The sequence below is a fragment of the Falco punctatus genome (assembly GCF_963210335.1).
Source record: "Falco punctatus genome assembly, chromosome: 7".
Taxonomy (NCBI): domain Eukaryota; kingdom Metazoa; phylum Chordata; class Aves; order Falconiformes; family Falconidae; genus Falco; species Falco punctatus.
The window spans coordinates 36,297,266-36,315,424 of record NC_137587.1 but is presented as its reverse complement, the minus strand read 5'-3'; the positions used below and the strand labels follow the sequence as shown (position 1 = coordinate 36,315,424).

Here is an 18,159-nt window from a genome sequence, read left to right as displayed (position 1 = left end):
CTAACACTACAAGCTACCATAAGCACACTTACACAAGTATGTATCTACACAACAGACAGTAGCTAAAATAAAGATAAAAGCTGTGTTAGTAAGAGAACACACATATATTATCATCTTTTCATCACAGATGGCTGTAAATACAATTCTAAAAGATCACAAAGCCTTAAAATTGACAAAGGAAAAATTAATATTCAGTAAAAAGATGCCACTCCGCTTGACCCATGCTCAGGAAAACAAGACCAGTAAATAGCAATAGACCATGTCTTCTCAGAATGCCAAGCCATTTTAGTACAAACAAAATACAGTCTGAGCATGCTGCACTGAGGACAGATGACTAATATTTTGCATAGAGTGCCCAAATATTCTGCTTTTATGTGAGATGAGTGAACATACTTTCACATAAAAATCTGGGCTGAAGAGACATAGATATTTCTTATACTGATGGCCAAGAAGGCAACACACTGGAAGCCCATATATAGGGACTGAAAGAAAAGAAATAATAAACATCCAGTGTGTTCAAGCATGCAAGTATGCACAAGTTTGCACACGTGTATACTTGATATATAATGCATGCTATACAGATGCAAGTAGTATGATAGTTAAGATGTTTCTCTGTCTCATGTCCATGATCCCTCCAAGAGCCATTCTGATTTAGAAAGACATACCTTTTAAAGCTGGCAGTTTTTGAAGCTCCCTGTTATTGCTAACATTAAACTTTGAAGAACTCTGCCGCTTTTCCTTCTTCAGTACTGTCTGTGGTGCTGGTACTTTTATTTTAGATAGTTGTGCTGGAGGAGGAGTGCTATTTGATTTTTTGTTTGACACCTGTTTAAAAAGAAATTACAGCAGTTAATTGCAGCTTAACTTAGAAAATCTTCTAAGAAATTATTTTTGTTACAGAAATAAAGCAAAATAAGCTTTTAAACAAATTACTCTATTAGTCATCCTCTGAATGCATAGTTATCTATTCTTCTGTTCCATCTTTTCAGTGTTTATTGCTGCACGACAGCCCTCATATAGATGGGAATAGATCACCCTGTTACATGCACTAGCCCATTTATTTGAAGTTACCAGCCAAATGAAAAGAAGTTTTGAAATAATGTAGTTCCTTAGCTACTCTGACCTTTTTCCTGAGAAGTGTAGGTCTCCAAGGTATCTGGGCTGTCTAACTTCAGCTTCAAAGGGATCACCAACCTTGTCTATTTACAAAAGATAAGCCTTTCACGACCTATTTGTACTGTGCCTCGCTGCTGGAGCCCTGAGCTTAGCTAGGGCATTCAGGCTTCGATACAAAGTTAAAGAAGCAAGTCTTATTACTGTAGTAGCTTCAGCAGCTTCTAAAACATCATCTGATCCAGCCGGGATAGAGTTAATTTTCTTCATTTAGTTGTTGCTAGGTAATGTTTATACTAAGTCAAGGACTTCTCAGGCCTTGCCAGTGAGAAGGGATGGAGGGGCACAAGAAATTGGGAGGGGGCAGCTGACCTGAACTAGCCAAAGGAGCATTCCACACCATAAACCTTCATGCTCAGTATCTAAACTGGAAGGAATCGGCCAGGGCCCACTGATCCCTGCACAGGGGCTGGCTGGGCATCGGTCAGAGGGAGGCGAGCAATTGCACCGTGCATCAAAGATCTGTGCACCATCAAGACTTGTAGCAGTGCACTGCCTACTCAGAGCAAGTTGCTTTTACTGTAATAATCCTTATTTGATTGGCACTGTACATAAACTTTGTAACACAAAACCAGACAAACAGTTCCCACCTATAGGTTTCCAGTTGCTGTTATTTCCCAGACTATACTTGACAGTGCTCTCTGCTCTCAAGCTGAGTAAAATGCATCATTAACAGAAGCCTGTCAGAACTTGTGATGCTGCCTTTCTCATTCCTTTTTTGAAGTAGGAAAAGCAGGTTTAAAGTAAGCAATGGTTAACTTTTTAAATATGAATAATTTCACGACATTCTTTATGAGAACGATAAAACATCTAGGAGTGACCTACACTAAAAATACAGGAACAGCTGAGCAGGAAATCTTACTGCAAGTACTGCAATTCATTTTACAGGACCTTAATTTGCTGTAGAAGCCTTTCAAATTTGCAAACTATTTTACACTAAAGAACACATATCTGAAAATACACCTTGGCACTTTTCTTTTTCAAGAAAGACTATAGTCTCCAATTTGAAAGTGTCCACTTGATAACAAATAGGAAAAAGAAGGGAATGGGATTCACAAAGGAAATCAAGTGGCAATGCTGCTACTTTGGCAGTTTGAATGGATTTAGTTAGAATTTTGTTAATTACAGTAGATACGAAAGCAGTGTTCATTCCTGCATGAAATAATATCAATGGCATTTTCATAGGGATATGGCTAAAATGACAGAAACCACTTTTCCTCATGTTCCAAAAAAGTTTCCAGAATAGCTTATTCATCAACAATTTCTGCATGGTCTGGGAGTATACACATTCAGCACACAGAGATGTTACCGTACATAAATTTATCTACTTTTAGAGTCTAAGACAGTAATTTTACTCAAATTATGTTCTAGTAACATAACTAGGAGAAAAATTTATATGGTTCAAGAACAGATTAACAATTGTGTTATATTAAGTACCGTGTGTATAATATTTCGAAGATATGACTGAAAGCAACATTTAATTTTCATTAAAGACATTTAACATGACCATGTTATAAATTAAATATTACAATAGCAAAACCCCTTACAGCCTTATAGAAGGAGAGAAAACACACTGAACACTGGAAATCTTAAGTTACCAAAATAGTCTAGAACTTGTTTCAGTAAAAATGGCATACATCAGGCAAATTAAAAGCATTTATGTACAAGTAATAACTATTACATTGCATTTTTCAGACTATTTCACTTTTTAATCCCAAACACTAAATGCTTAACAATCTTTTTGCTGAAATACAGTTATCTGCAGGGTAAACACTATCCATTAATTTGAGTTAAAAACAAGCAAACAATTTTCAAAATAAAAATATGAATAGACTAAGCAGAAAGAAAACAGCACTAAAAATTAGGAAGCAATGACTTACTATGCATTAAACAATAAAAGCTAATTAAGATCATTATAAACACTATTACTGCACAAGATTCTGTACTTTAAATACTGAGCTTCAGCCTAATGGTGTTTTTCTGAACTGGCTATCTTCCACTGCCACCTGTTTTTTGTTCATTACTTGGAACAGGAAAAACTGCTTTCCTGTTTCCTCTATTCCCAAACAAATTCTCAGTTTCAAATTAACAAGTGCTCGCATGTGCCTGCACACATGCGCACACTACAGTATCCTAAGGTAACACAGACCTCAGGGCGCCAAGTATTCTAAATCGCAGATAAATTCTAAAATTAGCCAAAAGTGGTTATTTAAGAGGATGGGTCACATTTCTAATTAGAAATGTTGAAAGCAAGCATTTTTTGTTGCTATGGCAACTTCCCATCCAGCAGCAATGACTCCAGTGCAATTCTAGCACTGAATCACCAGCCAATTTATCCAATGTATTTCCTCCTCCTTTCTACCATCAACCATTATCGTCCCTGCTTTTCAGTCATGCTCCAGTCACTCAGGCAGCACATACCCGAAAGCTGCCAAAATAGTTTCCAGTTCATTATTATCTGAATGCTGTGCTAGACACCTGTACCCAATGACCTCTGCAAGTGGCACTATGATGCTACCACAAGAGAACTGGCCTCCAGAGCTCGCAGACAACCAGCCACTGGATAGAAGGGCACCTGGAGAAAATGAGTTAAGTCAACTTGAACCACACAGCTCAGCAATTTTAACCACCCCTCTAAAAAGAAAAATACAGTCTAACAATTCCATGTATTCATTTGCTAAAGACTTCAAGTTAACAGATTTAACTTTGTATGAAGGTACAGTGCTCATTAATTCAGATCAAAGAGCCAAGCTTGGCTGCTTCTTCCCAGTGACAAATCAAACATTGTCAGAAACCACAACTCCTGAGAATAACTGATGGACGTTCTGCTACATCGGTGAACAATTCAACTTATCTGACACCAGAACAATCAAACTACAGATACAATTTATCAATTCTCCTCCTACAACTAAAATGGGAATATCTATCCTTCCCATTGTTCTGGAAAACAGTTTTGTCCTACCCAGATGTTTATATACTCAGGTACATTCAATTCCAAAAGTGCTGATAAACCCCTAAAAATGCATACAAATTACTCTGAAAAAATGTCAGATTGGAATGTATTTCTTCAGATCATAATTAAAGCACAACACTCAGGATTTTTGATCAATTTGATTTTTAAAAGCTAGAGCTTTACATACTTTTATGAACATCTAAGACTATTGGGAACCGTGTGATTCCAACTTTAGCTTCTGCTTTTAACAATTGAAAAAACAGAGCTTATGTTCCTTGAATAAGCTTAAAATTAATTCAAGAAAAACAGGGAAGAAAGAAGGAAGTTTCTTGCTAGTCATGACAGTTCAAGACACACAATCCTTGCATCCCTTCTTCCCTCGAGTCCTCCTACATCAAGCAGGATATGGAGCATTCCTTGTCTTAACATCACTGTTTTGAGCGAAGTTGGATCCTTCATCCCCCTGACTCGTACACAGGCAAGTATCAATCTGAGGACAACACTAAGTTTGTGACAAGGGAAAGATAGGAGTAGACCAAACACATCTACAGTTACAGCCAATTAAACTGACCGTCATCAGCCTACATAACTTTTACTTTCAGCCAACCATCTAAGACATAAGACAGAGAGAACACTGGGATCTGGAAGGAGCGTCCACCCTGTTCTTCCCTTTCTGACAGTCCCTCAAAAAACTGGCATTCAAGCTTCCTTGACCAAGAACTGGCAACCAGAAGAACTCTGTCTGACCTCACCTTTTAAGGCATACTCCCTAATAACTGAATTAGAGCAAAGCACACAAAGCCTTTGCTCCACAAAATCTAGAGCCTAGCCAAGCCAAGCCTATAACAATGCTGCAAGTTTTCATACTGCTTTATAAGATAAACTGGTCAGAGCAGGGTGAGGATTTGAAGATGACAACAAAAGCACCTGGATGCATCTGTCATTCAAGACTTAAAAAACCTGGGTGTCTTACTAGTGACAAAAATCAGACCATCTCCTAAGCACAAGGCAAAGAGAGATCCTCTGCCTGAAGAAAACACAGTGCCAAGCAGCACCCATGTGGTGTTCCCTGACACAGATGAGTCTCACACTAATCTGCTATTTTCTTCCCTCTAATGAGTATCACCACTGAATTCAAGTTTATATCGGTGTGTACACCACCCCAGGATGGCAGCAGCAAGCCACACTCCAGCCAGAACCTTGATAAAAATTCTAGACTACAAAATCTCGATAGGTGAAACTTGTACCAATTAACATATGATTAACACTCCCTGTGAAATGCAGGTATACAGAGTGAAAAGCACAGAACACTTTTTATGAGAATAAGTAGTTTGAATCTGAGAAAAGAGGAAGAATGCTTATATTAATGAAGAATTAATCCTTTCATTTCCTTTTGGTACAGTAGTAGCATCCACAGACATATTTTTCATGAAGCTAAACAGATCTGATCTATAGCACTCAGAAGAGCTCATTTCTTGCCAAGGCAGCCTCAGAACGGGCTACGAAAGCATTCTGGACTGTATCTAAAATATACTTACAATGAAACTGAAATAACTTACTGAAACTAAACAAAGAACACGAAAAAACATGAAAGGGACATTTACAACTTCTTTTTCAAAACCATGAGGGCCCAGTATGTAATCAAAATAATTTGGCTAAGAGGTTGAGGCCTAATACATAATCAATGTAATTAGGCTGAGAAGTTGAACTTAATTTAATCTCTTGAGAACTGAAATCAAAGATCAAGGAGTCCAGATGGGTGGAGAACAGTTAAGAGCCTTCCATGCAGGTTTTTTCCCTCTGCAGGAACTTCAAAGTAGCATGAAAATCTCTGAACACTCCAGGAATCTTGAACTCTGCCACACAGTTCTCTCCTTTGCAGATCTTAATTTACTGTTTTGGGGGTGGGAACTGGGACAGATCATACCTGGCATGTGTCCCAGTAGCCATCAATGTGGTAAATATATCCACAGCATACCTGCAGATGGTGGGCTGGTAGTGTTAGATTAGCAGCTTGGGACCAAGGCAGTGTTCAAGAGAGCATGCTACAAGGAGAGCAATACTTGTCAGCTCATTTCAACGCTGTGTTGTTAACACCACCAGTCCAACATGCCTTCCAACAGGACACCATCAGGATAAACTCTTATTATGGTATTAAAAATATGGCCCAACAGAGCTATCCAGACAGTCTGCAGTAGTTCTAGCTCATGCAAGTAGTGACCAATCACTGGTACATAGTTGTTATGGAACAACTAGCTACGATCTTTAATGCCAGTATTTTCAATCTGCAGACTCTGTGTAAACTATATATGGATTCTTAATCATCTGAACATGTAAAAAGGGGCATCGATCCATAAACAACCGAGTTAAAAAAAGCAGGGAAGCAACATGCTTGCTGGGTACCATTTTGGATGGCAAACTTTCTGAGGTTTTTACTCTGTTGCAGATTCTTGCTGCTGTGCCTTTATTGTTCACTAGTTTCACCACCACAATCTTGTCTGGACAGAAAACATATGGAGGAGTCTCTGGAGATGCAGCTTATGGTGCTGAAAGTTTTGGTTGGTTTCTCACAGACTGCAGTTTAGATTTCTATTGTTTCTCCTCAGCAAAATCATTCGCCAGAGTTATACCCTGATTGGTCTGGTAGAATTATCTTTGCAGCTGCCTTTCTAGCAGATATGTTTACTATCATTAGATTGTCTCAGTGGTTGAGATACAGTTGGATAGTCCAGTGGTAGTCTCAGCATAACTTACAATGTTTTTATTTGCTAAGACAGCAAAAGCTGCATCCTAAAGCTTTGAGGATCCATGTTGTTATAATGATAAACAAAAAGATTAACTTTTTGATAGGGTGGTGAAGACAACGTTTATATGTTTTAGCATACTGTAATTAGCACTCACTGATTTGTGTTGCAGTACTTGTTTAGCAACTGTGGTTTTGCATTTACATACATCAATGCTACTGCTGGCTATTCTTGATGTCTGACTACGGAGTTCCATTTGTGTTTTGTCAGAGAAAACACAGTTTGTTGAATTGCATCAGTGACTGGAAAGTTCCCTATGAGCAGCAAAGGTCATCTGTCCCTCTTCACTGTGGAGGGGTGCCCATGGCAAGGTACACAGTCATAGACCATTTTAGAAGACTGATCTACACCTTGCTAGAAGCTCTCCCACCTTTCTTGCCGGCTTTTATTTTTCACAGCACAAAGCATTGCCTGTATTTCCTGTTAGCTGCTTACACACAGGGCTCAAATTTTATCTTCTAAAGAATTGTATCATCACAGCTTTGTGCAACACACTTGACTTGCAACACATGAAACCAACCCTGACAATTGCCAAAGATGTCTCGACTCAGTTTACTGCATCCTTGACATTCTTGCACTGTAATTTTACATTTATAGTTAAATATCAGCAGCATAAGCCTTCGTTTCCATTTGCTCCTTGTAAAACTTATTTTTAACTAGTTTACTCCAGGAACAAATAGACATTTGATTCCTCTCAGTGACATATCAGATCTGCAGCCTGAGGCTGTAGAGTATTGGCAAAGGAGATGGGGTCCCCAGGCTCAGACCATAAGTGTTTTCATAAGTGCATCATGTTTTGCATTTGCTGGAACACCATCAGTGAGCACCTGGTACTTCACAAACATAGGCAGCAAAGCAACATTTGTTTCTTGATGCATCTTCTATAATAAAACTTCAAAGCAACAAATGCCCCCAAAAGAGTAACATTTGTTACCTGCAACCATCAGTTAGCTAATGAAGTATGACTAAAATGAGGTAATGTTCTAAGTATTATTTCAAGATATTTATATAAATACAGAGACAGAGAATCTGAATAAACGATGGCCTGGCTTAAATTACTTCAGTTCTTTATTTTCCTTTGCAATTTTCTCTCTGATCAACCTGAACCACCCTTTTACTTTAAAAAAAACCAACAAAAACTACTTTTGTGCATCTTTTTACCTCTCAATCTTCTACACACCCTATATACACACACACACACACATATATATGTAAGGTTCCCACATTTGAAGGAAAACACATACAGACTCATTTGCTTTAAGCCCCACTCTACTGTGCATTTTAATTATATAAAGCTACGAGAAGCTAAGGCTACTGTACATGTATCTCTACCAATGATGTTTGTATTCTTGTGCTCCCTAATCCACTCCTAATAGTTTCTCACTTCACATACTCATATTGAATTTTTTTTGCTTCATCCCCTGCCCACCGATTTGGTATTTGTATTAGATGCTATATGAGACAGTTACAGACCATGACAAGGTTCCGAGGCATTTCAGTCCTATAACAACCTTGACCACTTCTAAAGAAGTGCTATACCAAATCATTTCATCTTTGGCTCTTTTTATGCTTTTATTTTACATGCCACTAGAAAGTTTACTTTTCAATACTTTAGACTGCTAAACTGAGCAGTGATGAGGAATCATGTTAAATTATAGGCACTATAAAGGTGTAGCAAATGGTAACACTTGGTAGTCATCTTTCAAGAAGTATATTCAAGAACAGGGCAAGATTTTTTCCTATTTTTTTTTATTTTTTTAAGTTGTACCCCAAAGCCTGTTGAGGTGCAGGGAATCCAGGAAAAAAAAGCAAAGCCTACCAACCCACCTGTAAAACTACAAATTTATTCTAGCTTCAAATGAAATTGAGGGGAACCCCGCCCCCAAGATTTAATGGTTGTGAAGTCTGCAAACATACGGGTGGGATTCAACAGCTACCTAGTTTTTCTGTTTGTATTCTCTATGGGATAACTATATTAATAATTCTGTATTACACACACATTAATGAACACCTGAGTCCTCTCAAAGTTTAAGGAGCTATAGGCATAACTCTTACAAAAAAACCCCAACACACTTAAGAGAAACAATTTGAAACAAAGGATGTAAACTGAAGACATCCTTTCCCACCTGCTGACACCAATTTTTGTGGGCCACTTTGCTCCTTTGGATTAGAACAGCCTTTGCTTTCATTGCTGCATTTCCATTCTAAAAGGATTCAGAATTTAAAAGCATGATTAGAAGCAGATGATAGCAAGTACCGAAAAAACCTGACAAACCAAAGTCCTCACACATGTTATACCAGTAGTTGTCAGCCTCATGTAAGAGCTAGGAGGGCACAGGATCCTGTTTTCAGAAGCATCTCCTTTTAGGTAGCAAAATACTTGTATATAGCAGTGTTTGGTAGACTTCTTTAAGCAATTCTATTAGCTTTAAAGGCATAATATTAAAATTACATAACAAGCACTGTTAAAGTAACATCTTTCACTATTCCGTATTAAGGTATATTTGCTTCAGATGCAGAAAGAAATTCTAATTCCCCAAAAACAAAGACAGGCAAGATGTCAATAAAAATTGGAAATAAGTTACAGAAGTTAAAAGCAAAAAAAGCAACTCTGCATAGCTGCTTTACGAGTAACACACAGTACATCTTTCTAGTCAGCAAAGAGCACCTTACTTAGTACTAAGGGTATATTCACTTGCTACACTTAAGCATTTTCTGGTGGTTCTGTCAACCCATTAAAAAATCTTTCTAGGAAAGAAAATGAAAATTGGAAGCCATGAACAAAAATTAGTTTTTCAATTATATTTTTTAGAAAAGTTGGTACACCGGTTTAATGACAAACAAAAAACCCAAAACCAAAGCCCACAGACTATTTACACAGCTGATACAAGAGAAAATCCATTCTGATTTTATATATAGCTTTGGTTTAAAGTCCTGCTTCGCTAATGCTGTAAGTAAAATCCCAAACTAGTAGCCCTAGAAAGCCTCAGAAAACACAAGGTCCAGCACTATCCATTTATAGCCCTTCTGCAATTCAAACTTGAGAGGACTAGTAGTTCAAAATTTCAAACCTCTTTCATAACGCTAGTATCTCTTCCTCCAAATGAAAACCCACCTATTTCCAAACCAATTTTATCTAATGCATGGGGGTGACTCATGAAAAAGACTGGCTACTCCAGCTGTCAGTCTAGCTGGAACATATTACTGAACACATACTGAAGAAACAGCTGGGGTACAGCTAGGTTTGTTTTGCACCATACACACCAGACAAACATAGCTTATTGGTCTGGCCCACTGAAAACTTGGGAGTTTGGGGATGCTTTATTGCAGGATATCAGCCATTCCTGATCTCGATGGCTATATAACTGGCAACAAACTGACAGTATGGTAGGGAGTACTACCAAAACCCTTAAAACACTGTTTTATAAATAAATTAATACCTAACTTGAGGTGTCAATTAAGAGAGAAATCTGAGCTATGCTAAAACATAACTTTGTAAAAGATATCTGCTTCTATGAAGAACAACAAACACAAAAGAATCTTATAACCTCAAAGATGCTGAACTCAATGCATTAAAAAATGCTGTGCCACCGAGTGAAAGAGATTGCCTGTCAAACAATAATAACGGAAAAGAAGAGCTTAAATGGCAGCTGCTTTATACAAGTGACAATAAACACATATACACTGAATCACATGCAGGTACAAATTAGCATGCTAAACAGAACAGGATAATCTCAGCTGACTGTAAGAATGTTCTGTAGCAAGAAGGTTTTTCCAGAAATAATTTAGGGGCAGTTCTAATCCTAATGCATGTGAACAAGCTGGGGAAAACAACCCTGGAACCTTTGGAAAGGTGTTCTCCCCTCCTCTGCTATAGTCCCTAAGGAGTTGTCCAAGTAATACTTACCTGTGCTAAGCCTTTTGAGTATAACTTTAAATACTGTGAAGCTGAAAAATCTAGTCACAAGCTAGACGCTGTGTAACAGCCTCCACATACCACCTTCAAAACCAGATCAGGTACATTTGTTTTGCAGAGTTACCAATAACTGGTATAGCACCTTAAACAGCATTGTGATTTTAAAAAAGACGCAAAAAGGGAACATGAGAAAAACAAGTAACAGTACATAGAAAATATGGAGTCAACTTTCTAAATAACTTGCTGCTACTGATTACAGGAGCCTGTTAACACAAAAAATACTGGATTTTGTCTATTCCTAGTTTTAACATTAGGATACTTCTACATATGATCTCTTAAAGGAAACCCACACAAATCCATCAACGTCACTTATACTACCAACTTAATTTATGATTTTTAAGGAGCATGTTAGTCATACGTGCATATGTAACCAGGAATCAAAGTAGTAATGAGAATACTGAGCCTAATGTGCTAACTAATACTGGAAAGGTGATCACAGAAAACTGGATAGCCAGCTCTCAAGGTTCTTCCACAGAGATGAAAATCCCTACTTTTGCTGAAGCATTTAAAAGAATCTATTAAAGAGATTTCTGTAACTTCATTACCATGCCCAAAATACCATATTAACACTATGCTGAACAGCTTAAGAAATCAACTTTGAAATAAAAAAGGCTTCACAAAGCAGGGAAGAAAAGCAGTGTTAAGGTAACCTCTTTCCCTATTCAGTATTAAGGTATATTTGCTTTGGATGCAGAAGGAAATTCCAATTCCCTAAAACAAAAAGGCAAGATGTCAATAAAAACTGGAAATAGGAAATTACAGAAGTTAAAAGCAAACAAAGCCTGACAAAATTGCTGCACTGGAAGCTCTTACCAGTGTTTAATAAACCTACTGAAAAGCGATGGCTGCAGGACAGAAGCATGGGTCAGGGCTTAACAAATCTTGTTAAGATTTTTAAAAAAATTGGTTTCAACAGTGATTCTAGTCCAACTTAGCAACACATGCTAGCAATAAATCAAGCAGTTTCTTGCACAGCAAGAAAACTGGCTAATGCAGTTCGCATTTTGTTACATTTTGATTTGTCTGCATTAAAAAGCCCACACCTTTAAAGTAGAAAGAATCAACCAGGGCATCACATGGAAACAGTGAGATAACAGACAAAAACACACACTCTCGTCAACCCACATTAGTCTTTCATTTGCTATTCTGCATGGCAGAACAACTTGAAGAAAGAGTTATGATTTCTGTTCTTGTTTGTTGAAACTCACGAAGCCATTACTTTCTTAAATAAGAGAAGTAGTCTTTCCCGTCTATAGGCTACTCAGCATCTAGATTCAAAATGAATAGAATATAGATTTAGAAGTTTCATGCCTTCTTAAACCAGTCCAGCTAGACCTAGAGGATGCTATCACTTCCAATCACCAACAACTACTCCATCGCATGAAGGCAGCTACTTCTGACCCTTCCAACCCCCAGGTGAACCACAACAGTGAATTAATTGTCCAAGGGCTCCTAGACCATTTCAGAGACCAGCGAAAAGTAGAAGTTTTAGCACATACCTTCCCCACAGGGAAAACATACAGAAATGAGAGTATATAGGGTTAAAATTTTAACTTCCTTCCCTGTGACTGACTTGAAAACTACTGTTAAGATACTGTACTTTAATTTTTAGAAGTGTTAGGTTTTTGCTAGAGATAAAGATAATGTTTATCAACAGCCATTAACTATTACCAAGCTACCTCTTTCTAAAGAAATTAGACTGACCATGTTACCACTGCCTTAATTCCAAAGGAGACCTCCAGACCTCTGTGACAAAACAGAACCCTATAACAAAGCTTATCTGTGAGGAGGCAAGTAACTTCTGCAAAATTACCAAAGCCAGGTCACAGGGAGTATGTCCCCAAGTTTCCAAGTGTTGGCATAGGCAATCCCCACACCTGGACATCTTATTTTGTTATGTTTGTTCTGTGTAAATGTTTTGGGCACCAGTAATCATCAACCCCCACCACCCCCAAGTATTTTACCAGAGTAAAGATACTACTCCTACACAGAGGAAGGACAACACACAATAGATAAGCCTTCATTCACAAACTGAAGACACTAGAATCCTGGACTAATTAGTGAAGTAGGAGGTTATACTTAAAGGAATAGATTCAACTGTTCTGGCAACTATTTAGTCCAATGCATTAATGCTTACTAACAGGTTACAAACTAAAGTTAGATGGAAACTATCTAATATTAATCATATTAGCTCTTAGTTGTTTAGGAAGCAAACAATACATGCAACTGGAAACTGGAATAATTGCATTAGGGTTCAGAATGACAAGGTGTCTTCACCTCATACATATGTGCACTTCTGGTACCTCTATCAGAACACTGAAACAGAGGACAACGAAAGTAATTGAAGTCCTCTCACATAGAGATGAAGCAGGGCTTGGGGAAAAAAATCTAAACATTACAGTATAAAAAAGTCAAATAATTAATAATTCAAAACCAATTTTAGACAACACCTCAGCAATGCAACCTTCTAAGCTACACACTGGTTTAAAAAAAAAAAGCATACCAGGATGGAAGACCATACATATACTGTTTCTGAATCCCTCTTCTTGAGTATCAGCTACTGACCATGCAGCAAATAAGAGGTCCTTGTTGCTTCATACATTGCACAGTTCTTTTGGTATAGTATCAAGTAACCAAGGCACAGGTAACAATTATCATCTTGTATTCTTCCCCTTAAACATCTGCTTGGTGGGAATGCTGGAGACAGGAAAACAGACACAATGGAGCTTGCTTTCAAACAACTACAATGGGATTCTTTGATATTTGAATTATGATACGTTTACTTCACTAGGTCATCTGTGTACTGCAGATACTATTTAGTAATTCTGTACATGCTTATAGGCTACTGCTGCAATTTTCAAACGGAGACAGGCATCAGCTTAAGTCATTTTCACCCCCTTTCGGCACAGGCATCCTGACTCTGCATACTGAAAATCATTCAATCCCTTTTCAAACTTGCTGTACAGCTTCACTTAACTGAAATCTCATTTCCCTGACTACAAGACAGGAAAACACTTGTTCATTTTTGTAAATATTAAGATCTGTTGTACTTTATCTATAGAAGTCCAAGGCATCATGAATTTAGTTAAGTGCTATAAAAGTGTCTATAAATAAAGTATTTGTGGGATGATGCTGCTTGTGTTGTCCCTGTTCTTTGAATAGCAGACACCTTCTAGTCTTTACAAGCTGCCATTTGCATTACATGCATATGCATTACATGCATTTTGAGGGGGAAAAAAAAAGAAAAGAACCAGCATATTTCCAAATCTACTCATAGTGTAGAAGATTTTTTTTAAAAAGCCATGTTAACATACATGTACAAGGAAGGATGAGGAAAACCTTCAAAGGAAAAAAATATCCTAAAAACGTATTAACAGTGTGTTCCAGAATTATTCTACACTTGCTGATCTTCACTATTTAAGAAATAGCCTTTCTGCTCACATAAGCACCAGCTAACATACATCATGATTACAGCCAGCCACATTAAAATGCAAGCCTACACTACTATTTGTGTGCAATTACTCAATTAATTAAGTTAATGAGTCAAGCACTGAGGTGCTCAAAATTGTATGGAGACTAAATAATGCCCACTGGGAATGGCAGGCATATATGTACCAGTCACATTTCCAATCCCTTCCCCATTCTGTCCCTACTCACATATGATTGAAGTATCACTGATAAGTAAACTGTACTTTTCATTGGAAATTCTACCTGGAAGGACAATCGAAAAAGAGAAATGCACAAACACTACAACATGTTCTCCTACTGAGATTCATCGCTCACATTTTAAGTTAAAAAAAAAAGGCTAGCTCAGCAAACACAAACAGAGATAACAAAACTGCACACACATTTTCAGTTAAGATTTAAGCTCTCCACTAATTAACTACAGGGGCTTTACACTCTATCCTGAAGTACTGAGGAGGAATAAGAAAATCAGTTCTGGCCTCAGCAACTAGTCATTCAGAAGCCTGAGAAAATAAGCAGTCAATAAACGTACAGCAAAGATGCTGATAGTGACGAGCCTTGCAATTGCACAGGAACTAAAATTATAGCCGAGTAGTAATACTCTGTTTAGCATCACAGCGATTACTGTAAAGACAGGATGTATCACAATAAAGTACATCTATTTACGCCGTTATAAACACCTACACTGATACATTTCTTTCTTTCTATGAGCTTTCCTAGTAGCTAGGTTCCCTCCACCAAAACTCAAATCACGCTTTTATCTGAATTTGCCAAAATACTTCTACAGGTAGTTTAATAAACTTACTAATTTCTGAGAGAGTGTACATCTTTCTGCAAAACAAATAAATGAGAACTCATTGAAGTGCATCAGAAAGACTACGCTAAATATTCCCACCCACCTGCCCCCAACAGTCATTTCAGGGAAGGAAAATGGTAAATCTGGGTGACTATTTGGTTCTCAAACATTATCTTTCATTACCAAGACTGAAATACTAAGCTTTTCAGTGTAGCATTTTACACTCAGACTGGTATGAAAACTTTAAAGGAAATTTTACAATCCACCTAAACAGTGGTTTCCCAAATGAAGCAAATTATTAATTGAGTTTCTGAATTAACGTGGGAAGTGGAGTGATTAATGGCTTAATCAACTCCTTTCAAGTCAGTGCACCTTGCTGGTGGGCAAAACAGAGTAATGTAAAAGGAAAAAATAAAAACCAGCATCAACAACAGATTAATCACTCAAAAATGGAACACTCCATTGTATACCTGTAAAAAGAAATCAGCCAGCAAAACAACTGGCAGCCTTTGATTAAGCCTAAGGTCTCCTGACAGTATAACAGGCTACCAACGCTTAACTGACATAACAGCATCAACAGTTTGAGAGAAGAGAGCTCTGGCAATTACAATGAATGACGAAAACCGCAATGAGCAACTAAAAGACAAGCCCCAAAATCCCTCACAACAAGACTAGAAAATAAGATCAATGTATGCCTTATAACCAAAAAGGAAACAGATGAGTATTTAAGGCTGTAGCAAGCATTTTCTCTTCAGTCTTAAAACCACTTTTTGTCAAATAGCAGGGCAGTAGTTCCACAACCACCTTCCCGCAAAGCCACCTGTCATGTCAAAATTTTAACAACCTAGAAACACTTAAAATCACTCTTCAGATGTGATGACAGATTTGCCTGGAAAAGGCTGCATATTTTAGTAATATTTACCTCATGCTCTTGGTTATCTTGCCCATCTTTGCCACTTTTCCCACTCTTGACTGATTTTGCAGGTTCCTTAAAAAAAAAGTTCGCAGTCTCAGTTATTTTGAAAAGGACATCTAGATAGATTTTTCATGTCAAGAAATTAGGGGTTTTCAGACACTAAGAATATTAAATTTGATGATACAAAAAAAGATACTGTTTTATTGGAAGATCTTAATACCGAACTAACAGTCTCTACAACACTGTTTTAAACTGTTTTTATCTGCAGAAAGTTTCTAGAATTTTATTTATGCATCAAAATTCACCCATAAAGCACATAAAGATAAGTCTTCATGTAGGTAAGCAGGCAGCGGACAAAGAATGCAAGTGATCTGAACCATGTCTAAGAACTCGCCCTTACTGTCTCTGGTTTTTAGCTTCAGGAATATTTACATTTGTTTTAGGTCTGAAACTAGTATCAGTGCAGCACCTATTCTACACTTCATTATTTTTTCTGTTCTAAGGGCTAAAAGACCTAGTATTAGACTCGGGCGCACAACTCAAATTTCTCCCTCCCAGTTATTGTAGCCTTCACTCATTGCATGTTACAATTCGATATTCTCGGAAAAGTCTCAGTGTTTTTAGTATCAAAGGTAGCAAGTATATTGAGGAAAAGTTAAAACAAACAATCCCTCACAGACCACAACACCCAACCTCTCTACATCTCATTTTTTAAAACGATGTTGAAAAGACAAGAAGTTGCTAAAAAAAAAAAAAAAGGTCCGGACGAGGCAGACCGTATACCTCACCGTTCCTGACTTCCAGTCACAGGGCTAACGGCCTGTCACACAACACAAAGCCACCCCAGGTAACTTGCTGTTGAATTCAGAAGTTTTCTGCGACTGCCACTTGTGCAAGCCCCCCGCGCGGCTGCCAGGTAAACCGCTCCCGGCAGCGCCGGGAAAAACTGACGCAAAGCGGGGCCAGAGCGGAATCCTCCCCCGCTGCGGGGAAAAGGGGGTGAAAAGGTTTGGGGTGGCGACGAGCGCTCCCCCAGCGCCTGTGGCGATCCCCCAGGCAGAATTCCCAAGGCAGCCGCTGCCACGCAACGGTGGACCGTCCCGGGACGGGGACAGGGCAGGCAGCTGCGGGGGCTAGCACCCCCCAGCCCTGCCGCCATAAAAAACACGCCCCCCGAGCCGCCCCCAGAGTAAGACACCCCCACACACAACCCTCACCCTCCCGCCAGGCACGGCTGAGGCAGCGCGCCCCATCCCCTCCCTCCAGCACACCCCCGCACCCCGAAACCGCGGCCTCCCCCCACCGGCTGCCCCCAACTCCGTGCCCGCCCGCCACGGGCTCCGCGTCGCCGCTTCGGCAGGGCGGCCCCCGAGGCTCGGCGAGACGATACCAGGACCGCCCCCCGCCCCCACGGCACCCCCGGACTAGGCCACACCGGGAGCTGCCCCTTCCCCAGCGCCCCGCTCCCGGGGGAAGGCGGGGGGCCGGCACGCAGCAACAAGGGGAGGGAACTGCCTCTCGCCCAGCTCTCACCAGCGGCGGGGAGCGCCCCGCCACCCCCGTGCTCCGCTCGCCGCTGCCGCCCCCCGCGCTCTACCCCAAGCCCCTCCTCCCCGCAGGGCCCGCACCCCACAGCCTCCCCGCGGGGCCCGACCCCCCCGCACCCACCCCACCGACTCACTTTCTCCTTCTTGTTTTTATTCGGCATGGCCGCGCCGCGGAGGCGCAACCCCCGGCGGCCCCGCTCGGCGCTGCGCCCGCCCCCAACTGCCGCTCTCCCGTCCGCGGCAACGGCCTCAGCCCTCCCCCCACCCCCGACGTCATGCAGCCGCTGCCGCCCCATTGGCCGCCCGCGTCACGTGAACCGCAGTTCTCGTAGCGTCACCTCGTAGGCGGGGCGCGCGGCGGGTTCCCGCCTCCGACGCTGCCAAGCGGCGGCCGTCGGTGGGGCCCGGCCCGGCTCGGCTCGGGGCTCCTCCCGCTCCGCCCGGGCTGTGGGGCGGGCCCCGCGGCGCCAGCCACGCCTCGAGGTGGGCCTGGCGGGCTGAGCTGTTCCGCCCCCGCAGCCCGAGCCCG

At 40.1% G+C, this 18,159-nt stretch overlaps 1 protein-coding gene across 1 annotated transcript in view; it reads right to left on the bottom strand.

Annotated features, from left to right (window-relative positions):
* PPP2R5C (protein phosphatase 2 regulatory subunit B'gamma) overlaps window positions 1-17,896 on the bottom strand; it is an 89,080-nt gene extending 71,184 nt beyond the window's left edge. The window contains exons 1-3 of the mRNA XM_080394589.1: window positions 17,765-17,896; window positions 16,090-16,155; window positions 666-825 (exon numbers count right to left, since the gene is read on the bottom strand). Of these exons, the coding sequence (XP_080250715.1) occupies window positions 666-825; window positions 16,090-16,155; window positions 17,765-17,791 (253 nt within the window). The 5' untranslated portion in view covers window positions 17,792-17,896. The remainder of the gene's footprint in view (window positions 1-665; window positions 826-16,089; window positions 16,156-17,764) is intronic.
* Between the last annotated feature and the right edge of the window lie 263 nt (window positions 17,897-18,159).